Source organism: Panulirus ornatus, chromosome 56, assembly GCF_036320965.1.
Source record: "Panulirus ornatus isolate Po-2019 chromosome 56, ASM3632096v1, whole genome shotgun sequence".
Lineage (NCBI taxonomy): Eukaryota > Metazoa > Arthropoda > Malacostraca > Decapoda > Palinuridae > Panulirus > Panulirus ornatus.
This window is the reverse complement of record NC_092279.1, coordinates 29,303,838-29,329,985: the sequence shown is the minus strand read 5'-3', so window position 1 is coordinate 29,329,985 and position 26,148 is coordinate 29,303,838. Positions and strand designations below refer to the sequence as shown.

Here is a 26,148-nt window from a genome sequence, read left to right as displayed (position 1 = left end):
CTTTCGTGCATGCAGGAGGTGCATATGTACCGAAATATTATGTTCAGAAAGTCCCTGTGTTTTGAGGACAGACGGCATGGGTCATTCTCATGCAAATTCCTAAAATGGCGAGTAAATGAATAACAAAGTAACAAAGAATAATGGTCTTCCTCCTCCGTAACACTGTACTTATTACTTATCCATCCAAGACAAAGGAGCTTCTGAAGATTAGAGGAAAAAAAAAGGGAAGAGGAACACTGCAACACAGCTGGCGTGCCAGGGCTACAACACTCCCGTCTACTGACAGAAGCAACACTTCACAACTATACAGTAACATAGCAACACTACAAGGTCTGGTCAGGTCTTGCACGTATGGTGATATCAACACAGCCACCCATCATCCTAATCAGTCAGGACTCTAGCTAGATAACACAGCACATTATACAGAACATTATCCGTATGTGATCCAAACAGTCATGTCATTCACATGTTCAAGGTTCTGTTAAGGTTGAGTGTTTTGTGAACGAGATATCGAGGGTCTGGTATGGGAGGGACAGACTTTACACAACTAATTGCTCAAGGGGAGTCACTTATCACTTCCATTAAGGTTCCTGATAATGCCATGGTAACTGCTCACCTGGAGCCACAGTTGATATAAGAGAAAATAGTGTAGTGAAGTACGAGAAATTATTGTGAGGTGAAATGCTGAACTAAACCACTTATCATTATTGAGGGAACTGCTACCATGGAGCCACAGTAAAGACAAGAATGTGAACATGGATCCAAAGTTATGGAGGAGGAACTGAAGGGCTGCTTGCATTAACATTACACAAGACTAGGCTAGAAAAGAACCCACAGTTTGTTTACGAAACGGGAAGAAGTAGGTGGTTGGGGTCGGACCCCTGCGTGTTAATCATCAGTCGGGGTTAAGCATTAAACATCCCTCACCCCCTGCAAAAATAAACATATGCCAAGATGTATACACTAGGGTATGTGACACCCGCTCCACTGAAGCTATTTTTCACATATGGCTGACCAAGTGCTCCTCGTGTTTGTTTACACATATGATAAAACACATTCCTGAAATTTACACTGGAGAATATTCTGCTGTGTAAATGTAAGATGCAACAAAATATGAACTCTAATGTAAGCTAACTTCACAGCTACTGGAAGCTCTAACTTCACAGCACATTACCTTCACACCACAAGCTTCAAACATCTCCCTGTGTTGGACTAACACTACGTCATGCTCCTGAGACCCTTGTATGTTGTAACCTAACACTATCAAACCTCAAACTCTGTTATGTCGTCTGGCTACACCACGGAACAAACTTGGCTGTGAGTTCGCACAAACTTATAAACTGACGTGTGTGTGTGTGTGTGTGTGTGTGTGAGAGAGAGAGAGAGAGAGAGAGAGAGAGAGAGAGAGAGAGAGAGAGAGAGAGAGAGAGAGAGAGAGAGAGAAACTGTGTCAGGTTACTGTTAACTTTGGCTCCCTTATCATCTTAAGGATATTTGCCAAGTGTCAATTACGATCACTCAAGTGATACAAGTGTGTTCTCGACAAGATACACTGGAACATTTGGTGATGATCAGTACTCGTGTGTGTTGCTGGGTAACTGGCACACGTTATACCTGAGGTGAGCGACTGTACGTGTGGCCACTTCGTCACTATCGTACCAGTACAGACTGTAGGCTCTCTCTATGGCACCATCTGCAAGACTGGAAAACCACTACCACTACTACTACTACTACTTCTACGACTACTACTGGGTCCACGAGAGTCATGTCAGTGGTGCTGTGGGGACGTGAGCCAACCACTACGGCATCTACCTCCAAGCTACAGGGGTGTTGGCGGCACAATACATTCAGGGAACCACTACAATACCACTAACATTTTCCCAGTCACCTAGATCGTGGTGGCTGAGTGCTGTGCACACCCAGAAGGCCACCACCACGACCCTGTTATTTCACGCCACGCGTGACGGATCATGGCGGAGGCCCTACCTACCACTACTACTCTACCGCCTGGTTCATAACACAATAGGGCGAGGTGGTGGTGGTGGTGGCACTAAATGACCAGGAACCACCATTTACTAGCGTGGAGGTCCTCCCTTACAAAGGTCGGTCGTGCTGGTGTGGCTGTACAACTAGGTGCTACCATCACTACTACGTGGTCCACACTACAGACAAAAGAGGTCGTGGTAGTCGCGCTACGGAGCTTGGAACCAGCGCATCATCACTACTGCTTAAGTCTAACCTACTGAGGTTGTGGCTCATGGTGGCACTACACATGGAGGACCCATCACAATCACCACTTCACCCTACGGTGGGCGTGACAATGGTACTATTACAACGGAGGGCGGCCACTACTGCTCATCACTCCACCCTACAAGGGGTAGTAGTGGTGGTGGCGGCACTACACAGCTAAGAATCATCATTACTACTACACTACTTACTTCACCCTACTGAGGTGGTGGTGGTGGTGGCGGGACTACTACACAACTAACCACCACTACCACTGCTACTACTTGTTCCACACTACAGATCGTAATGCTGGTGATTTACACAGTGAGCCACCACAACTACTTGGATCCATACTACATGGGTCGTTTTCAGCGGTCTGGCCAATCAACCCAGTGAGCACGACCACCTGTCATATAATACACCAGGGGGTCGTGCGTCCCACCGAATTCAAAGGCGTCGCGTTTTGACACATCACAGCTGAAATAAATCTTAGGCTACATATAACAAAGCACCACAAACGAACCATGTATCTGGGCGGGGACGAAGAACGCTAGGTGAAGCTAATTGCAGCTATTGTGCCTTCAGCTAACTAAAGCTATTATGTATAAAGCTAACGACAAAGTATTGTGTTTCGCGGGGAAGGGGGTTGTGGGTTGACAGGTCCAACCACAGGCGGACGTGTGTCTGAGAGAAAGTAAATCGTGCAATCTGGTCATCAAGACTGGTGGACGTACAGAGTCACATCAGGCAGTGGTGGTGTGCAACACAGAACGGAGGGTAACAAACAAAAATAATAATAATAATCAGGTGTGACGATGAGGGCAGTGTAAACACTGGAGCGAAGGTGTGAGGAATGGGAAACCAGGTGTGTGAATCAATACTCAAAACTGTGCCATAACAGCAACTGAAAGAGCGTGTGGGAGTAAAAGAACACACGTATGTGGAGTTTTTTTTTTAGTCGGATTTTTGTGGTTAAGGTGTGACGGGCCTGGCGTAACATATGGTGATACATTCTGGCACATGTCTGAAAGTAAATGAAGATATATGGGTGAGGAGTTAATCAAAGGGGAGGGTCCAGAAGAAATGCGGATCTAGAGAGATCGGTAACAGGAGAACTTGCACACTTGCTTGATCCTCTCTACGGCTAAAGCAGGAGTGAAATACAATGACCAAAACAACAGATAAAGCGAAGGCAGAGAGTGGACACGGACATTTACCATTCTGGACACGGGGAAGGACGAGTACACACACACACACACACATGGAGACAGAGAGACAGGAGGAAAAAAAGTGGACGGAAGGGAAAACTATGACATGCGTAAGGGAGAGTGAACCCGGGATGAAAGGGAGCTGGCCACAACACCCAAAAGGAGAGGAAACACAGGGGGGAAGTGGACGAGGAGGGTGGGGGAAAAAGAGAGGAGGGAAAAGTGGGAAAATGAGAGCGGGTCTGGGAGAGGAAGACGCTGGAAATGAGAAGGGATGAGAGTGCACATAATACCAAGACGTTAAGTAGAAATACCAAAAAGGGACACCAAGACCACAAACTATAGGAAAACAAAAAGCCTGCTGGATTAATGTACCAAAATGCTGAAAAAAGAAAAGTTTTAAATTCTTCATGAGGAGGAGGAGGGGAGGAGGAAAACCTGCTAGAAGGGAAGTAAAATAATAATAATAATAATAATACAAGGTGTTAGTAAGTACAACAAATTTTAGTAGCAAGCATATGTACAGGATGGAGGGGAGGGAGGAGTGGTATGTTAGTAGTGATGAGTGTGGTGGGTATGACGTATAGGTAATGAGAGGCGGAGGGTGGTAGAGAGAGACAGAGAGACAGACAGACAGAGAGAGAGGTGTGTGTGTGTGTGTGTGTGTGTGTGTGTGTGTGTGTGTGTGTGTTACAACTGTGGTGACATATGCAGGACGCGTGGCTCGTCTACTAGAAGTCAGTGTACTTTACATTAGCGCCGCGTAGCACTGCTTCTAGTAGCATACAGCGAAGGCAGGAGAACACACACGTACTAAAAAACAGAACCAGGTAGCTAACACATGAAAGAATATAATAAAGCTTCTGGCTGACGACGCGGGACTGCACGGCTGTGGGAAGTTGTGCAAAGCAGCAACAGCGAAGTAAGTCTCCAGTCATGCTTCTGATGGGTGGCGTTCGCTGCCATTCATAAGTCTGCTGATGAGAAGGAAAACTTACTGGGAACATTATAGGTAGGTTTTCTGGAGGAATTGATGTGTTGTTAAGGCTGTAATGGGCGGACGGTCTCTGTTCCTGTGGCCTACCGTGAGGTGACTGGTGGTAGCAAGGGTAATATGGCTGTTGGATCTGGGGACGGAAACGGAACAACTTCAGATTCTAGCCTACTACAGCCACCGCTACACTCTCCTGCTGCTGCTGATGCTGCCTAACACTAAACATGGAGCAGAGTGCACAGGGGGATAGTATGGGGCGGGGGTGAGGTTTACCAGGGTAGGAAAAAAAAAGGAGGGCGAAATGCAAAGGTGTGTGAGGGGTGGAGAGAAGGAACGAGGATGCTGGGGAGAAGTGAGGCGGGTTGTAGGGAGTTGTGGGAGTGGTGAGGAAGAGTGTACAGAAAAGATGGGAAGAATGTCCAGCGATGGTGGGAGAAGGTGCTGAGTGTACAGTTAGTTAATGGGATGGTACAGTGACAGTGCAACAGGAAGAGGATGTACAGTTGTCGTGTGGGAGGGTGTACATAAAGGGTTGAGCAAGACTATGTGTATGAATACATGAATGTTGGAAAAATTATGAAATTATGCTTGAGTGAGTTCACAGTACTGGGGTGGGGGCGGGAGGGTCTCCAGTGATGGTGGTGGTGGGGAGGTGGGGGGGTTACATGTACAACAGTAGTAGGAGGAAGACGTAGACAGCGGGAAGGCAGCATAATAACAGTTGTGAGGTTGTTGCAAGACAGAAGAGGCGGTGTGTGCGTGTGTGTGTGTGTAAGTGTGTGTAAGTGTGTGTAAGTGTGTGTGTGTGTGTGTGTGTGTGTGTGTGTGTGTGTGTGTGTGTGTGTGTGTGTCGGGGGCGTGTGGGGGTGGTGGTGCACAGCTGGGATAACTAGTGTGACCAGGATATGTGGAAACAGCTTACGCACCTCCAACAATGGCTGGGGAGCGTATACAGGGGAGGTAGCGGAGGGTGTGGCTAGTGTACACAGCTCAGGCTATGGTTTACATACATCAATGGTTACTAAGTCTTCTCCCAGCAGTAAGGTAACATCATTATTAATGTCAGGTGAATGTGATACACTAGCAACTCCACAGAAATGATGTCTCTTTTTAAGTTTCTCGAGCACAATATATTTATATTTATATATAGAAAGAAAGAGTGTGTTTCCTCAAAGGTCTTCAAAACAAGGCTCTTTTGTCTCTCCTTCCACTCTTCCCCCTCTGCCCGCCAACACCCTACTCCCTCAGGCCTAACAACAACATTACCCCCCTCCACCCGTATCACAAGGAGGGCCCACACACCCCCTTAGGGACCCCGGCCCAGGCAGTCATGTAACACACTGACGGACGAACCTATTGTTCACGGGGCGATAACCCACCGAAACCAGTGTGTGGCTGGCAAGGGCTTGCCCAGATAGGCTCCCGCAAGGAGGAGCCACAACGACTCTTGGCTAATGTTGAACACGTGTGGGATACTGACCTAATTCCTTCGTCTAATCATAGAGAGACGACACCTTCCTTGTCTACATGTGTGTGTGTGTGTGTGGTGTGTGTGTGTGTGTGTGTGTGTGTGTGTGTGTGTGTGTGTGTGTGTAACAGAGAGAGAGGGAGAGAGAATATGTTTCAATAAATACAATATCCTGACTTATATTCTACGTCACTGACATGCACACACCTTTGAAATCATAACAACAACTAGTTCATGTGAGGGGTGGGGGGTCAACAGTGCTATAGTAAAACTGTTATAAAGGGTTAAAATACTTGGGAAATGTAAAGAACTAATCGCCCTTGCTGGCGGCTCTGGCACTCATTCGACGTGTGACGGAGAGTGAAGGTGACAAGTGAGAGGAAAGTGACAAGTCAAATGAGTGAGGAGAAAGTGAAGAGTGAAGTCAGTCAGGTAAATGTGGCCAGTCAGGCGAGTGTAGCCAGTCAGGTAAATGTGGCCAGTCAGGTGAGTGCGGCCAGTCAGGTGAGTGTAGCCAGTAAGGTGAGTGTAGCCAGTCAGGTGAGTGTGGCCAGTCAGGTGAGTGTAGCCAGTCAAACACATAAGGTGAAGGTAAGTGACGTCTAAGAAGATGACCTTGTTCCTCGTGGTAAAGAATTATGGACGTGATCACTTCCCATATCCTTTCTTGTTATAGTTTATTACAGGAAAAACACTGGGCAATGTAGGGTACTACATAAGGGCAGTCATATATATATATATATATATATATATATATATATATATATATATATATATATATATATATATATAACACCCTCCAATAGCCAGGACTCGAACCCAGGAACTTTTGCGTGGTGGTCAGAAACGCTAACCGCTCGATCTTAGCCGAGTGCTTAGTATTCCCGACTACCACGCAAAAGGTCCTGGGTTCGAGTCCTGGTAGCAGGAGGGTATTATGTGTTCTATGAAAGTGCGCGTTCAACTGCACTATACCGGGAAACGGCCATCAATATATATATATATATATATATATATATATATATATATATATATATATATATATATATATATATATATATATATTGGAGGTGAAAGGATGGAGTGAAAAAGATTTTGAGCGATCGGGGCCTGGACATACAGGAGAGTGAAAGGCGTGTAAGGAATAGAGTGAATTGGAACGATGTGGTATACCGGGGTCGACGTGCTGTCAATGGATTGAACCAGGGCATGCGAAGCGTCTGGGGTAAGCCATGGAAAGTTTTTGTGGGGCCTGGGAGCTGTGGTTTCATTGCATTACACATGACAGCTAGAGACTGAGTGTGAACGAATGTGGCCTTTTGCCTTTTCCTAGCGCTACCTCGCGGGGGGGAGGGGGGATGCTATTTCATGTGTGGCGGGGTGGCGACGAGAATGAATAAAGGCAGCAAGTATGAATATGTACATGTGTATATATGTCTGTGTATGTATATGTATGTATACGTTCAAATGTATATGTGCGTGTGTGGGCGTGTATGTATATACATATGTATGTAGGTGAGTTGGGCCATTCTTTCGTGTTTCCTTGCGCTACCTCGCTAATGCGGGAGACAGCGACAAAGCATAAAATATAAATAAATAAATAAATAAATAAATAAATATATATATATATATATATATATATATATATATATATATATATATATATATATATATATATATGTCATTTTCTTCAACTTTCCGTTGCCGTACGCCACGACGTTGCAATTCTTTCTGTAGATATTATTTAGGTCATTATTCTCATAAGTTGTCTGCGTGTCCCCTTCGGCAAAATACTGGACCCGTGACACGGGTTTGGCTGAGGCTTCTCATAGTTTCCGTGCAAGACCCAGCCACTTGATGACTGGCAGTTATAATGCCTCTTCCTTCCCTAAACCAGTGAACTGTGTAAGTCTTCCCTTCCTTCTTTAGTCTTTCCCTCGTCCCACATCTGCTTTCTGCCTTCAAGGCTCAGGTCTGCAAGCACCTGCGGTGCCTTCGTTAATGTATACTTTCTTTTCCTTATACTTTTTTTTTTACTTCCACTCAAGATCGCCAAGGCTGGGTGATGTTCTGCGCCAAGTCGGTCACTATACAAAATAATAATAATAATAATAATAATAATAATAATAATAATAATAATAACAAAGTTTTCAGTCCCTCAGCCACACCAAAATGTGTTGAGATATACAGGAACACATCAAGCCTCTGCAAACCTCTGCTCTGACGTAAAATACATTCAAGATGAGCAGAAAAAATCTTATTTTTCAACTTATTTTTAAAGCCATCAGTCTGCTGTTTCAGTGATATGGTCTTCCCGAGAATAAAGGTGAAATCAAAGCCAAGTATTACAGCGAGTTTTGGTGATCAAACATCATATTCTTCATGGGAAATTAAAATGTAGGAGGAAATGTGAGGTGAGAAAGAGGAAAGATACTGGATTTCTTTTTTTTGGAAGCTTGGAATTGAACTAAAAAAAAAATAACTTCAAAACGTTTTTTAGGTCCGGACTGACGGTAGCAGTGGAGGTACATCATGAAATAAGGACAAGGAAATATAACGACTGACATTTCAAGGAAACACAAGAGAGTACTGATGGGTCATTAGAACAGACGTGAAGATCATTGTTGGTCGAGAGATCACGGACAGAGAGAGATGGTACGCGGCAGGAGATGCAACGGATCCTTGAGCACCAACACCACTGCTGGCTGGCTGGCTGGGGAGGCCGGACCATCCACAATCAAAAGGACTGGACAGATTGGAAAGAAAACTGGACACGAGTTTACACGAAACAGGAAGAAAAAAAAACAAACGATGAAAAATCGAACAGAGAGAGTTTGTTTTCCACTTTCTCAAAATCTTTCGAACTTTCAAAGGCCACGGCATATGGTACACACAAAAAGAGGTGGAGAGCAGATAACGTCAAGTATGGCGGGAAAACTCTTCCAAGAAGATACCGCCTTCCGGGTACCACACCAGTGGTCAAGAAGGAGACTGCAAGATTCAAGGGAGTTAAGAAAGAGATAACCGAAGAGAGATTCAAACACTTTTGAAATGGCAAAAGTCTAAACTACAAGGCAATGGCTGGAAGAATCGAAGTAGTTTCGCTCCTTCAGGATGGGGCTGAACCAATAAATGCTTCCCGGGGAGAGGAATGGTGCTGGTCTTCAGGCAGAAGGCAAAACGGACGAGCAAGCTTAGTGGAACAATCCTTTTGAATACGAGCAGGGATACCGTCCAGCCACAATGCTTTATTCTTCTTTAAAAAAAAAGTGGAGCGTTCAGAGGAGTATTCTCTGGACTTCGGGAATGTAAGGGGAATCACAGGGTGATATACATACACATCGAGGAAAAGTAATGGTGGTTTTATCCGAAGTAAAATAAGAAGAAAATAGTGAGCCAAAGGGGTTGGCTTTATCGACAAGAGAGACAGCTAGAGCGTCATCAGAACGAAAAAAAAAAAGGAGAGAAGATGGACCTGCATAAGTTAGGAAACATTTATGGCAATAGACCAGAAACATCTGCAAGTGGGACATGAAGACGGTTACCACACTTCCTTAGTTCACGGAGCCAGCCATCTGACCTCACTGACGGTAGATCTGCGTCAATATCAAGAGAAAGGAAAGGCTAACCGGGACTTCGATGAGGGGATATTCTTTTTTGGGTTCTCTACATCCAGTCCTTGATCTGTAAAGATGCAGAGCAACAGCGATCAAACTATGGTTGATGGGAGACAACAGATAAAGGGTCGTACATCTCCATACCTGCAGCACCTCGCGAGCTGTGGGTGTCATCTCAAGGACAATACAGTTTACTTCGCTCAGTCTTCCCCAATGTGCTTCAGGTGGCGTTTTGAGCGGGTAATAAGAGGGAAAAGGAGACGGTTACAAGCGTGATCATAAGGTCCTAATCATGCTGGTATAAGGTATTAGGGGCGCAATCATGCTGGCATAAGGTAGAGGATAATAATGTAAAAAAAAACAAAAACAAAAAGCTTGGAGGGTTAGTTCGTGAGATCGCTAGCACGACTTCGATGTTAGATTAGCTGTTCCAGCTCGACGAGAACAGAACTTCTTCACCACACTCTTTGTGGTGTGTGTGTTGAAGCCCCGTGCACACAGAGGACCCTAGCTAGTTAGTGGAGAGCAGGAGCTTCGTGAAAGAGAAGCGAGAGAGTCGATGAAGTCAACTAAGCTTGTAAATTAAGGCTTGATGAAGACAGGGGGAAAACAATTGATAGTGAACTCAGCGTCGCTGGAAGAGAGAGGGAAGACAGCTAGAGGGAAGACAGCTAAAGATAAATTTTCAGCCTAATGACATTAGAGGCAGATTAATCGTCCACAAGAGTTTGAGATGTCTTTATGTTACAACAGCTGCACACTTTATCCCAGAGGTAGAGAAACGATGATACGAATTATATTCAAGGGATAAGAAAACTTCCCGTTGGAACATCACCGGACACCTGCGTCTCTGAAAGAAGTAAGATATAAGATGTGGAATCCAAAGTTTCTCATATGGAAGAAAGACACGACAACGAACGCAGGTGGAATAAAAAAAAAAGGGGGATAGTGATATGTGTCCACACACTTACCACAAACATCTTGTGTTGCAAGACGCTCACATAATGTACGTAACCCACAATACTGGCTACTACGCTATATATACATACCCACCTAACATATCATTTCTAATGTGTCACGAAGATAAGGAGACGTGTGGAAGAATATATGCGAATGTATCACTGCCACGGGACAACCATTCGGGATTCCGACCTCCCGCCATAATGTATGTTCGGTAACAGAGGCGGGTAATGAAGGAAAATGGCCATGTGGTTATCTCGTGTATTTCTGGAGGACAGTGAAGCTCTGTGCACGACTGCAGCAAAGGCAAGAGCATCGCATGGTATCAACGGCGCACAGAATAACATGCGTAACTGTAATAAATCATGAACCAATTAAATCATTATAAAAATAAAATTAATTGGGGTTGACTTCTTTGTGTGTAGCTCTCGGGTGAGTGATCGGATACGTGGTATGCCAGGCAGCCATGCCACAAGCTAAGAACATAACAAACTAGACTGAATTTTGTCCGGATTCCCCGACTGCTTTGAAAAGAGCAGGAATGAATGTTTCCTCACATCCTTTTATCTCTCTCTCTCTCTCTCTCAATATAAAGCACAAAGGAGACGCACGATGAGGGTGGAGGGAGGTCAATACCCTCTTTATATTCGTACACAGGTCATCAATCACCTCCAACTGTGTACTGCTACACGACCAGATACATGTAGTATAGTGCGTGATGAATGGCCGACCCTTTATACTACGTTTACATTGCACAAGGAACAGTCGGGCGTGCGGCCGAGCAGACAGACGACGTCCACGAGGGGATATCACGTCTTGAGCCATGTTGGATAAGGGAGAGGCAAACACCAGGAGTAAGTAAAGGGCGAAAGTCCTTTTTCTTCTGCACAACGGGGGGAGTGAAGGGGTGCCGCAAGGATAGTTTTGGTGACCATGTTAATTTGCTATGTTTTAGACCAAGGCTTTGGGTCGTGGTGGTGGTGAAAAGTAACGACGGCAGACGTAGTGGTGACAATGGTGAATGGCAGGGATGGCTGAATGTTGGAGAAGCATTCCTACATCATCATTCGGGATGTGCGTTTACAATATCATACCAAGGGTTTACATGAACCTGCAACTGCCATCAACCTTCCTTCTGTTCCGTGTGTTACGTTCCTTGCTCTGAGTTCCGGTATACCCTGGGAGCACGTCTCTTGCGTTCCTGGTTCCATGCTACATGCTCCTGGTCCCGTTCTGCAAGACCTGGACACACCCAACCTCCCCCTCCTCAACACTGCGCCGGACAACACTCTCTTGAGCACCTCCACAAAAACAACTGGGCAGTTTTACCTACAAATGAGGTGTCGTTCGCCACTTGATACGGCCCCTTGAATCGCGCTGTGTAGACCACCAGGGTCCGGGGCGTGCAATACCAAATGATGCTCAGTCCTGATGAAGCCCTGGTGACTCCTCAGGGGGGACAGTAATGACTGTGGGGTTTAATTAGCGTTTTTATCTCATGTTGTGAGGCACTGGCTCCACCCTTAATACCAACAGTCTCTCTCCCAGTGCCTTAACCTCCCTGGCTGATCTAAACATTTCTTTGGGTTTTATCGTCGCTGGAAGAGATCTGTATATCCCGTTCCACTGGCTCTCCTGTTCCATTCCCATTCTTATCCTCGCCTTTCTTTCAGTTTGTTGTTGTAATGTTTACTTCTTTATTCCTTTGCCTGTGGTGAGGATTTTCTCTTTCCTCTAGTCCCTTTCTTCGATTTGTCACATTCAATAACAGTTTCCTTTGGTATTATGTGTTTTCTCAGTTCCCTTATTCGTCTTCCTAGATACTTTTTTTTTTATTCTTTTTCTCGATCTATTCCGTTTCTTGTTCCTACGGTCTCCAAGTTTTAGTCTTTCCTCGAATAGCAACTCACCACGTCCCTTCTGGGAGCTTCTCCGTTCCTTGTTCCCTGATTCACCTGCTCTGCGCCTGACTCGTTCTTTCCTTACCTTTCACAGGCCTCTGACCACGTTCTCCATTACTGTATGTCGGCCACCTTTCCCTTCCCCCCACACACCCCAGCATTTGCATTCTGGCTCCTGGGGTGTATATCCCGCCCCAACCCTTCCCCTTCCCTGCCGTCAATTCCACGAGGCATCCATCCTGGCACGGCAGCGTCCCCGGGGAGGTCTTCGTCTTGGCTCCGGGTACATTCTTCCTCCATGAGATCCGCCAATACTCGCACCAACAACAATAACAACATGATTTATTACGGCCATCCTCCTCCTCCTTGTTCTTCCTCCTCCTCCCAGCTGCCAATATCGCCTTGTGATATTCCCCCGGTGTTTCTGTGCGCAGTACGTGTATCACTGCCTTACATACTGACTCTCAATAGCCGTTTACGTACTACTTGTTGCGATTTCTTTTGTCTTCGTTGCTTCCCGTCCGATTTTCTTTTTTTTTTTTTGGGTCCTCGTTGCTTCTCGTCCGTTTCACATACTTCAGGAGTCATCACGGACCACTGACGAGACGACCCCACTCCCCCTGGGTCCATACCCCTTCATACCCCCCCCCCCCCCACACACACACACACACACACACACACACAACAACTGAAGAACACAAATCTCCTCTATCAACCCTCTCCACCCCAACATGTTAGGACAACACCCCTTCAAGATGAACCCCCCCCCCCCCCCGCTATCAACTCAAGAACCCCATCCCTCTAAGATCAACCCTGCCACTCCCCCCTCGGCCAACTCCCCTGGGGCAAGCCACTCTCCCCACCTCCCCAAGCTAGATTAGACAGGATAAAACATATCCGTTTCAGGATTGTTGGCTGCCTTATTAATCCCCGGCATCCCCCAGATCCTGTTACACCCGCGACCCAAGTTCGCTCGCCGCCTCTCACCACAAGCCACGTCTCCCTGCCCCACAAGCTACGTTGCCAGCGCGACAAGCAAGGCATTTCAGCTTCCCAAGCCTTAATCCATGCCCCATAAGCGAGCATACCACGTCCCCAGACCCACAAGCCATGCCTCCCAACCCAACAAGCCAGCCGTCCCTGCCCGCAAAGCAAGCCTCTCAGCCCCACAAGCCAGGCCCCGAAGCCCCAAACACTAGGCATGCCTCCTATCCAACAAGCCACGTCTCATAAGCCAGGCCTTCCAACACAACAAGCCAGTCATCTCAGCCCCACAAGCCAGGCCGCCTGGCCTCACAAGCCAGGCCTCGCAGCCCTCAAACCAGGTCCCTAGCCCCACAAGCCAGGCCTCCGGACAGGCAGCAGCTGGTGCGAGAGTGGCGTCATTACGGTGTTTTTATAAGGGAACTTGTGAGACAGCTGGCCGGACTGAGGCAATCCCGGCAACACGTCGCTGTAATAGCAAGATGAGGCGACTACACGCCCGGATTAAACCTTATACACCAGCGTCCTCCCGTGGTACTGAGGGTACGACCACGGTGCACTCATGGTAGTGACGGTGCGAAGACGGTGCACTCACGGTGCAGAGGACAGCACCACGGTGCATCCACGGCATCTCCTATATGATGGTGGCAGGAGTGGGGAGAGAGAGAGAGAGAGAGGATCCCTCGACAGTTACTTCACCTGGCAGACACACGAGATGCATCCAGTACACACACGGAAGAATACTACCCACCACCGCCAACAGGGCCAACCATACACACGTAGAGGCGTGACATGCCGAGGGGAACCGAACTACAGATGTACACAAGTGGAACCAACACGGTATCACACGCAGGGGAGAACAACTCTCACGGAGAGGAAGGCTTGTGGGAAATACTGCCGACGCTACAACCAATTATTGAACTCTAAATCCTGACTCTTATACCATTCCAGTTTTCAACAGCCCTCCATACATCATTCCACGTCTCCCCCAACAGCCCACCCTGCCTCTCTCAAGCCAACGCAAGCCTACCTCACTATACAATCTCCATTATAAAGGTTCACGACCCCTGGTAATAACAATGTTCCCATACGGCGTTCTGTTTGTCTTTCTCAAAAATTACTGTGATTACTTTCTTCTTCCCAGCGGCCGGACCCCTGCTGCTTCATGTTCTCTCGACAGACAACCACGGCTGGGAGGCGTCTGGAAACACACACCTGTACACAGGACTAGGCTGGGGTTGTGTGTGAGGCTAGACGGAGTCCAGAGGTGCCACCTGCGCCACGCAGAGCCAGTGGCACCAGAGCCAGACCGATAGAGCCACAGAGACGACACAAGAACCAGACAGACGGAGCCAAAGCTAGACAGGTGGCACCTGAGAGAAAGACAGGCAGAGCGACAGCTACAACACATACAGCACCAGAACCCGAGCGAGATAAGGCGCGGAAAATGGTGCCACAACCAGACAGAAACAGGTGGCATCATAGGGGCCGGCGGCGCCTCCCGTGGCTGACGCCCAGGCCAGTGAGGGAAGGCCACGCACTCCCTATAACCCTGTCTTCAACCCGCTGCTTCCGGTCCACGAGGCGTCACGTACGACACGTGACCAGAGTCGCGTCAAATGTGTTCGTAGACCATCGAAATCATTCGCTTTGCAGCCGACCATCACCAGTTCCACAAATAAGGATGTCTCGCGAAGAACCGGACTACGTCAATGGGCACACAAAGAGTTGTACTTGAGTATAAAGTTGTAGGAACGACCATGACTATCAATATTCAATATGCAAATGTCTGTGTCTCCAAGAACCACCCCTCTGCACATATGAAGCCAAAGCTTCACTGGTCGCCCAGTGAGATGCAATGATGGGATCGGCATCAAGCTACACCATCCACGGCTTCTCGAAGGGAGAAAATACAGTTCATTCGCCTCTTAAAGTGTTCGTATACCCAAGTCATACATTCTTCACCTCTCTCCCTCAACCCAAGAGAGGGGCAATCCTGTGACATACGCCCCAACAACCAAACTAATTCGAGACGAATTAAAACTTAATCTGCACAAGAATGGAGAAGGAAGATGAGAGAGTGAATCCACGGCCGCCGTCTGGTGAGTGAGTGTTTGTGGCCGGGAGGGAGGGTGTTGCCGAGGTGGCGAACACCTCCCCACTGATTATGTGAAGGCTGGGCTAACAAGACACGAGGTCGGTATGCGGCAAGGTAATTAAGGCGTGGAAAGGCGTGAGGACGTGGCTGAGGGAGTATCGTCCTGGGCTGCGCCGGGAAGAGCCTTGTGCAACATGTCTGGCGACTGCTGCTTGCTGGTCGGCACCACGTGTACTGCTCTCACCAGCGAGCCGTCACCACACACACCAGCAGGGATGACATAAGGCGACATCACCCAGGTATGGGTGTCTTCAAGCCCCTCCAGGGGACGACACGAAGGGCCGGCTATCCAAGCCAGCCATCACAGGGACATCATCAAATCCCTGAGCACGATGTACGATGTAACTTCCCTTGTCCTTTGACCTGAGCCTTACGGGTCAGGTCAAAGGGTAAGGCCATCATGCCCAAGGGTCGTACCACAGTGCTTCGGGGGGAGCTAGTGAGGCACTGGTGTAACGAGTCTACACGTTGTGACGTAACATAAGGAACCCCTGAGATGTACCCCTCCCCCATGGGGCACCTCTTACATCAGCCACGGGTGGAGGACCTCCCTCTCTGGCCGGGTACATTAGGCGGCGGTACAGAGAGCTAGGGTACAGAGGGATGGGGGTGGCGGTGGAGGGGATGTGGGCGTAGAGAGCGTGATCACAGCACTGAGTCCAGTATTGTGGGCCAGACTGGCTCAATCCCGGTAATGGACGGCCCATGGGAGGCACCAGCGGCACCTTTGTGTCGCCACTCACCACTGTTTCGCTCATTTGACTCGAATTCCTCCCTCCCTCACACTCGACTCGGCCAACTCCAGCCGCCACTATGGCCTGCCACTGGAAAATACAACCACCAAGACACGCACAACCCACAGGAACTACAACCACCAAGACACACACAACCCACAGAAACTACAACCACCAAGACACACGCAACCCACAGGAACTACAACCACCAAGACACACGCAACCCACAGGAACTACAACCACCAAGACACACGCAACCCACAGGAACTACAACCACCAAGACACACGCAACCCACAGGAACTACAACCACCAAGAAATACAAATACTGGCACAGATCAAGCAGCACAAACCCACGTCAAGATGATGCAACCCACAAACACGACAGTCGTGTAGGGAATATATCAAGTGATCAGTTCAGTTCGATCTGCTGTCGGCAAATGATCGACCATCGTAGAGACGAGAGAGTTGTTCTTGTTGTTTTAAGGCAAGACAATCTCTCGCCTACTGAGCACAAGCAAGGAACTGCTGGGGTTCTTAACGATCCAAAGGAAAGAATTTGACCTGAATCACCACGAGCACCTGAAACCACCCCCCCCCCCCCCCCCCCACACACACACACACACACACACACACACACACACACACACACACAATTACGTCTTAAAAGCTCAGAGAATATGCCAGTGCGATGGAATACCCCCCACGTTAAGGATCGTACTCGAAATTCTACACGCAGATTTACTTCTTCTCTTCCACGAGGTTTACTACAGCCTCAGAGCTGCGCTACAATCAGTAGCTGGGAGACAATGGACTCCTTTGGAGCGAGAACTTCCATGAGAAGACTGCACCGCCCTCCACCCACTGACGATGATACAGCTTCGCTAAACGTGACTTTTCACTCGCGATGTACCCAAATGCAGGCGGAGTCCGGTAACATCTATATCTGGTTGCGTACATACATAATTTCTATCCGTACAAATACATACAAAAACAATATATATATATATATATATATATATATATATATATATATATATATATATATATATATATATTAGATCGCAAAGAATGGCCTCATTTCCTACAAATCCACTGTATATCTGTCATGAATTACGCGTCTATATCACAGCCTATCCAAACCAAAGCCCCACAGACCTTTCAGTGGTTTCCCTTGATTTCCTACGGCCCTAGTTCAACCCAATGACATGACGTTGCCCCGTGTATACACATCGTTCCAATTCGTTTTCTTCTATGCACGCCTCACACCCTCCTGTTTCACTCCACCCTTCTCTGTCTCCCCATTGCCCTTGTTCTAAAATATATATCCTCTTTTTCCGTCTCTCGTCAATCATCCTCTCTGTATGTCCAAACCATTCCAGCAGACTCGGTCTAGCTCTCTCTTTACTCATCTACCACAACTCTCTCCTGTTAGTAGGTGGTAGGCAGCCAGCGCCTAGGTAGGTATCATCAGCGCTACCTGCTTGGATACTGGGAAAGTGAGAGACGGCTTCGCGGTGAGCCGTGGCTGACAAGTTTCACTCATCTGACCCAGGTTGCTGTCCTTTCTTTCTACCTTACGCACACGAGAGCCGTTGGCATTCACTCCATGAAAATAATTTGTCTATTTCAAACGTAACACATGACAACACGTAACTCACAGAACTCGTTCTCTATATTTCTCGATTTTTCCTGTGGTTAGTGATCCGAGTCTGCCTTGTCTTTTTAAGCAAGATCCTGTCGTACGCACTCGTAAATAAGTACAAGACATAATTCCTTCACATAACATAGAGTCCTTAAGCATTTCCTTCCTAACACATGGACCCTTCTGTCATTTCTATATGTTATATAACCCACGACTCTTACCCTCAACCACTGGGACTGCTGCACCATCACACATAACTGTCTTTAACCTTCTTACAAATACTGTGACCTCTCTCTCTCTCTCTCTCTCTCTCTCTCTCTCTCTCTCTCTCTCTCTCTCTCTCTCTCTACACTATCTTCAATGCTTGTAAGAATTTTTGCTCCTTAATCGCCCCGTGTTTTACATCAACTCCCACGTCCACAGCCAGGTATCTAAAACAGTCCACGTCTTCCAAGTTCTACATTCACACTCGCACTCAAATCAGCCTCTCTCTCTCTCTCTCTCTCTCTCTCTCTCTCTCTCTCTCTCTCTCTCTCTCTCTCTCTCTCTCTCTCCTATTGAACCGCATTAACTTACTTCAAATCATAATAACTCTCAGACTCCCACTTTCACACACACACACACACGCACACACTCTCAAACTGTAAACCAGCTTCTGCAGTTTCACACTCGCGTCAGCCGCCGGAGCCATGTCCTCAGCCAACAGCAACAGACTCACCCCCCAACAAGCATACGGTAGACCTGTCCCTCACTCCGAGATCCACACATTCATCTCCCTCACCACTCCACCCACTGACAGACTAAACAGCCATGGCGACATCACACCTCCCTAACGCAGATCCACCTTCCCCTGGAGCCACCCACCTTCCTCTTCTCCTACTCTCTCACACATGCCTTAACCTCTCGACAAAAATTCCTCTCAGTAACTAGCAGTTTTCCTCCCACATCATGTATCCACAAAACATCTTTCACAAAGCATCTCTAGCAACTCTCGATTTCTCCAGATTCAGAAATGACGCATAAAAAAGCTCTCACTCTCTCTCTCTCTCTATATATATACATTTTCTTAAGAGCAAACATCTGGTCGACACATCATCTACCACTCCTACCCACACGACTCCCCCAGTCTGATGCTGAGTGCATGCCACCACCCTCTCAATCGCCACTCTTCCATACATCTTACACCTCTGCAATTTGAGCATTCACTTTCGTCCCTCTTGCCTACATGCAATGCCACTTTGCAGTCATTCCGCCAGCTCTCAGTCACCTTACCTTCAGCCACATATACAGTGAAAATGCTGATTAACCATTCAACAACCCTGTCACCCCCTCTCTTAAGAAATTCAATTGCAATTCCATCCTCTCCAACCACTCCTAATCTTATGCAAAGGCTTTCACCTTTCTCTTTCCACTAAAGCACTTGCCATGACTCCACGTCTGTCGTCTAACACATTCAACAGTCCTTCAAAATACTCTCTCCATCTCTTCTTAACTTCTTCATCATCTGCTTCCCTCACTGATGTCCCTATATGTTCTCTTGTTCTCACAATACTAACCTCTTTCCAAAACAATTTTCTGGTTCTCCCATAAGTCTGTCGATACTCCCTCACCCCGTTTCTCATTTGTCCTCTTTTTCAGCCCCTGCACCTTTCTCTTTACCTCCTGCCGTTTTCTCTTACATACCAAAATCAACCGCACGCGTTCCCTGCAGGTGGCGCACATACAATTCTTCTTTTCATTCATAGGAAACCAGATTTCTTCATCCCACCACACACTACCCCTCTCAAAAGCCCACATCCTACCTTCCGCCTGACATAAGTAATGCCTCCCTATACATCTTCCATTTCTCAGCCACTCCTCTGGCTTCTTTTACCCTCACCTTATACCATTCCTCATCCACGGTATCTCCACGAACAAGCTTCTTTTCCCCTAGCTCACCCATTTTCACCATTCTCTCCTCACTGATTTGATTTGTGCCTGTAACCACGGTACACACATTGTGCACCCCATGTTCATCATGTGAGCGGTAGCGCAAAAGGATTACGGAGGTCACGGAGGATCATAGTTAAGACCCTAGCGGGTTGATATTACCTAAGATATTAAAGAAAAACTTGATTCACTGTAGGTGATCCCTTACATACACTACACAGTGACACAAGGTAAGTTTTACTGACTAGTTACACAAAAAGTGGATAGAGACTTAACATATCAGGTATTTTGTTATTAACAATAAGGTTTTGTGATATTTTTTTCCAAGGTCTGTTTAGACCTATATCTAAAAGGCTCTATTTTTTTTCCTTATTCTAAGACACAAGTGTTCTACTCTGTGTCCAAATCTTTGGCCACAAACTTTGCCATTCACATGATTAATACCTCCACAGAAAGCCAAAACGCCAATAGTACCCACCACCTGAGCTTAGTCTCACAATGACAACATTTTGTCATCTGCTGATGATCTTACTACTTTCTCCATATACACCCACGTCATTACCTTTCCTCCTCAAGCCACACGAAACTTTCACGCTCGCCTCCACCAGGAAATGATCAAACATCCCACGAACTGTCTGCCTCAACACTTTCACATCCAACTATCTCTCATTTGCACAACTATTACATTACCTAATAATGACCACGCGATCATTAATCCCACAGACCCACGTATCATCAATCCCAATGACGCACATATATACTTGCATATGCACCTTTTCAAACCAAGCACTGTATTCACAAACACTAATTCGTTTTCAGCACGCAACTCTGGACACCCCCACCCCAAGCAACACCCTCCACTGCGACGTCATCCACTCTGGCATGTGAACCTCCCACCACCACCACCAGCTACAACCTGATCACATACATCAGAGCTGGTGACGCACTCCCTCAGCTCCTCCAAAAAGGTACTTGCCTCACTTCCTGACTCCTCCCACAACCAGGTGCATATAAATACTGAGAATAAGCCTCGTCTCACAATCCACTTTCATTCTCATCCACCTCAGTCTGGAACATTTACTTCCTTATACTCGAGCATGTTCCCTTCACTCCTCCACCTAAAATGCTTCCCCCTTCCATTGCTCTCGCCCACTTACGTACCCGTCTTTACCCCTAGGTCATTCCCAAACCATTCTTCTCTCTTTCTACTGGCCTGGGTGTCACTCAGAGCCAGAACATCCAAGTTCCTCTCTCCTAAAACACACCACCTCTCTCTCTCTCTCTCTCTCTCCTATCTTCTGATCTTGGTTACATCCACACACATTCAGACATCCCAGCCTGAGGCTTCGAGGAGAATGTGCACTCCTGACATGGCTCCTTCTTCTGGTCCCACCTTTGGAATGTTTCAGTTCCCCTTTTACCTACCAAAAACACACAAAACTAGTATTCGTTTTCCCTTCTCTCGCAAGAAAATGTATAAACATACACACACACGCACACATTAATGTGTATATATATATATATATATATATATATATATATATATATATATATATATATATATATATATATACACACACACGCACATGTGTGTGTGTGTGTGTGTTGTGTGTGTGTGTGTGTGTGTGTGTGTGTGTGTGTGTGTAACTTTGTGGTGAGGAGAAAATTCTCACATGGTGCATGGGTCAAGCTTGTGAGTCTACCATCATAATGCATATAGACCGTAACATCCATGACTGACTCAAGTTCAGAGTACAGTGACCTGTGTGGTTGTGTTGTGAGCTCACAGCACTGGTGATGACAGGCTCACAACGACGCCCCTACCACCAGCAGGTACACACACACACACACACACACACACTACGGTACCCCAGAGGCCAACACTCGACACCGATACTTTCATGTCGGCCATAAACTGCAGGAGGTATCTTAACGAGCCGCCACGCTCCTGACGTAGGAGGAGCAGATGCCCACCACCAGTTATGCCAAGGAGCGAACCCGCTCCGGGAGGAGGCACGGTAGGTACCCGGGCGAAGTTGCACCGGTCGAGGGGCATGACCTGAGGAGCTGAAGATGGTCCGTGTTCAGTGGGAGGGAGGCGGGAGAGCTGCACTCACAGTGTGTGTGTGTGTGCGTGTGTGTGTGTGTGTGTGTGTGTGTGTGTGTGTGTGTGAGAGAGAGAGAGAGAGAGAGAGAGAGAGAGAGAGAGAGAGAGAGAGAGAGAGAGAGAGAGAGAGAGACCCATGTGGAAAGGCAGTGGGCTGTGTGTGTGTGTGTGTGTGTGTGTGTGTGTGTGTGTGTGTGTGTGTGTGTGGAGGGGTGAAGATGAGCCGTGGTATGCAGGGGTCGGGTCAAGGGGTCAGAGGAACAAAGCTGTCTCCCCTGACCTAACGTCAGGCCTCACCCTCCCCTACTCCAACCTCCACCTCACGGCACGTATAGTGTGAGCATGACCACCACTAGCTGTCCCTACCCCCGACACACACACACACACACCTGTAACGAGTATATGCTTCCGAAAACAGAAATTATCAGTCTCCTAGTGTCATATATGTCAAAACAATTAACCCTTTACAGCAAGGTGCTAGAAAATTTCTTATCTATCTATCTATCTATATATCTTTACTCTTTAGAGGCCAATAACATGCAAGTATTATCTGTTTCTGTTCTGATCATATCTATAAATACAGTTCTGCGCCATATGTCAGCGCTGACCTCAACAATCCTTTTTAAGACTATATTAACGACTTCCACGCAGGCCAAACACAGCTAATAAAAGTTCCTCAAAAGCTATATGGTAACATCACAATGCTACATCCACCCACCCACCCACACACACACACTGAATGCTCTTCCCTGTACAGAAAGGCGAATATCACCGAAAGCCACTGACACGCACACAGTGTTCACAATATTGAATCATTGTCCGTAACACCTACACGTACAGTAACTCCTACATGTAGTCTAAATATACCAACGGAACACCGACAGAACGGAATATCAGTTGTATTCACACAACACCGAGAACAAGGTTGTGAATGCAATACCCAAAGAGATGGATGATGGTTTTCTTGATTACTTCGTCCTGTGTTTTTCCGCTTATCGAACGCCTCACACACCTGATCGGCTTGCATTCAACACCTGACTCACTAAACACTTCACAACTTACTATCCCATCTATAATACCTTCCTCCACCCCACGATCGCACTTCATATCAAAAACACACTTGACAGTCGCAAACTATTAAAAACTTCGACATTCCACAACTCCACAACCTATAACCTAACAACCCCCAACAAACACTTACCCGAATGAAATCAACCAAAACCTTTAACGAAAATAAAAAAAATCCACAATTAATACGACTTACAGCACCCATGGTTTCCCCACCTTAACAAACAATGCTGTTATCATAAGCGTATAAAATTTGCATATAATAACAGGCAAATCTCCCAGGAGGCGTACGTGAAGTCACTATCAAGGCGAGTGGAGTCAAGAGAAACATTATCGGGGTTTGGGAGATGCATTTTCCCCCCCATCAAAGCTGTTTGCTTTCAATCTGGCCCCAGCCTGTGAAAGCACTGCAATATACACTTGAAAAAGGGATCAGATTTAGCCCACAACAATACCATGGAAAAAAAAGTTTCTATTTAAAAAAACATACATAATCTTCCTGACAAGCTTTTACCACAAGTCTTGGCTGAAGTGAATAACGACTTCATAAACCCTTCCTCCAGCTTGGTAAAAAAAAAAAAAAAATGCTCCCATGAATTTACATCCTGGAAAACATCTTACACATCAAAACACTGAAGTTCTTTTAATGTCACCCTCACGACACTGTGGACCACTACCTGTGTCGATGGGTGCAGGAGGCGAAGACAGGCAACAACTGGACGTACACATGAAGCGGAGTCTTCCTGTCACACGTTCCAGTAACACATGTAACGCCCCCTAGGCAGTCAGCAGCACAGGTGACATCCACCAGCACCGTGGACCGCGCGTGATCAGGACCAGAAATATTACGTCTGGTTTGTATCACACGTATGTGACACCAGGACTCAATACACAGGAGTCACTTCAAAGACTTATATATTCATTCATTTGTTCATTACACTCAATCGCCGTCTCCCGCGTTAGCGATGTAGCGCAAGGAAACAGACGAGGAATGGCCTAATCCACCCAGATACACATGTATATAATTGAACTTCCAAAGATGTCTTGTGAAATTCTCATGTGTAGCCTCCTACGATATCTGGTTCGGCATATAGTACCCAACTGTCTAGCGTTACAGATATCTTTTCTTTGTGTCAGACAAACCACCAGCTGGCTAGCGTCAACAATGATTCCGTTGGTGTTAGACTAACAACATGGGTCTACATGACAAGGCTGAAGGCCTCCCTCCCTACTGGACCATAACAAGCAATTTCTGAAACTTCTCAGCGTGACTTAAAAAGACTGTATGAACCAACTGGTGTGCCATACAAGCAGTCTCATGGACCTAGAAATACAATAATGGCCCTTTGTACCATCTCTAAGCACGATCTTTTTTGTGTGTGTGGATTAAAAGGTATGCCTCAGCAGTGGTGGTGGTGGGGGGTTGAGGATCACGTGTATAGAGAAGGTGTGAGGGAGAAGGTTCAGGACTGGTGTGTGTGTGTGTGTGTGTGTGTGTGTGTGTGTGTGTGTGTTGGTGTGCTGGAGGTGAGGCACACGGCCAGGACCTGGGCAGGTCAGGTGAGCGGTGGGGCAGAACAAGATCCACCCGCAAATTGGCCAAAGGAGGAGAAAACTGGTGATGTTAGAGGCCAGAGGAATGTTGCAGGAGCAGGGCCCGTCCTTTGTCCGTCATGAGAAGCAGGTGTGGTGGGAGAGGGAGGAGGGGCGTGCGGAGGTGTGGTGGGGGCGGCAGGGGTGGAGCCGCGGGTGACCTGGACATTGGTGCATCTGGCAAGCATGTCGCCTGCGGCACCGGTACACTATGCCCCAGCCGCCACCTGTCGCCTTCCTGCAGGAGAGGCAGCCATACGAACATGGCAGGGAAGGTCTACAGTCAGAGGGAAGCCAGGAGGGGCCTGGGGAGATGGCAGGGAGTCTTGCTCATGAGGAGGAGAGACAGGAAGGGTAGAAAGAGGACAAACATACCAGTGGGCGTCCCTCTGGCACGCCCACACCCCCAGGGCTAAGAAAAGTGTCACTGGCTCCTTCGACGCTGTCTACCTCACCGGCGTCCTCAGTCTATCACACAACCACACAGCACCACCGTCCCCACTCGTAACACCACCGCACCACACCACCGTCCCCACTCGTACCACAACCGCACCACACCACCGTCCCCCACTGTCGTAACACCACCGCACCACACCACCGTCCCCCACTGTCGTACAACCACCGCACCACACCACCGTCCCCACTGTCGTACCACCACCACACCTAACCGAAGTCCCCCACTGTCGTACCACCACACCAAACCGCACCGGCGTCCCTGACTGTCACATCACCACACTGCAGTCCCAACTCTCGCACCACAACCCAGCATCCCGACTTTCGCACCACACCAAACCAGGACCCGTGTACGTATTGGCCCATTGCATTTCGACGTGCTGGAATATCGTATGAATAATATCTTTATATGAATAATGTTTGAATACCAAGCGTTCAGCGTTGTTATTGCTTGAATAATGGGCTGTTCAGGAAACTGGACTAAAGTGTCCTACCCATATGAACTTTGTTTATATACGGAGAATATCGTGCGACCATTATACCACCTTGAGAAGTATTGCCTAAATATTGCCATAAGAATATCACGTTTGTTATTATATAAGTAATGACAGGATATTCTGTCCCAGTACTTCGTCTTCATACACGAAGTGGGTAATTATCATCATTTTTTTGTCTTTCCCAAGAGAAAACAGTCTGGGCAATTACCCAGGTTCTCATGTGAATAACGGTCGGGTATCTTCTTAATACACAGGCTAGTGTGTTATGGGGATCGGACCTGAACATTAACTCTCCTGGGTGAGTGGCGTCTGAAGGTCTGAGGAAAGTGTCGGACCATTCGTTACCTTACCCACCAGACCACTACTGTCCTCCTACGTGAACACCACTACTGTCTCCCCTACAGTATTATCGCTACTCGTCTCCCTCGTGAATATCGTCAATATCTTCCCTACGTGAATATCGTTAGTGTCTTCCCTAAGTGAATATCGTTAAGTGATCCCTCAGCGAATATTAAGTGTCTTCCCTAAGCGTGAACGTCGTTGGCGTCTTCCCTGAGTGAATATCGTTAGCGTCTTCCCTGAGTGAATATCGCTAGTGTCTTCCCGGA

General features: G+C 47.2%; 1 protein-coding gene across 18 annotated transcripts in view; it reads right to left on the bottom strand.

The window, feature by feature from the left end:
* Positions 1 to 26,148, bottom strand: part of LOC139766043 (muscleblind-like protein 1) — a 1,286,706-nt gene that overhangs the window by 196,077 nt on the left and 1,064,481 nt on the right. For 17 of the 18 annotated variants that reach the window (XR_011716773.1, XR_011716774.1, XM_071694170.1 and 14 more), the window contains one exon: positions 4,433 to 4,561. The exons of the other annotated variant lie outside the window; for it this stretch is intronic. Coding sequence is in view for 15 of the 17 variants with exons in the window: in XM_071694170.1 (XP_071550271.1) it covers positions 4,433 to 4,561 (129 nt within the window). In the remaining 2 variants the exon portion in view is untranslated. The remainder of the gene's footprint in view (positions 1 to 4,432; positions 4,562 to 26,148) is intronic. 18 annotated transcript variants of the gene reach the window in all.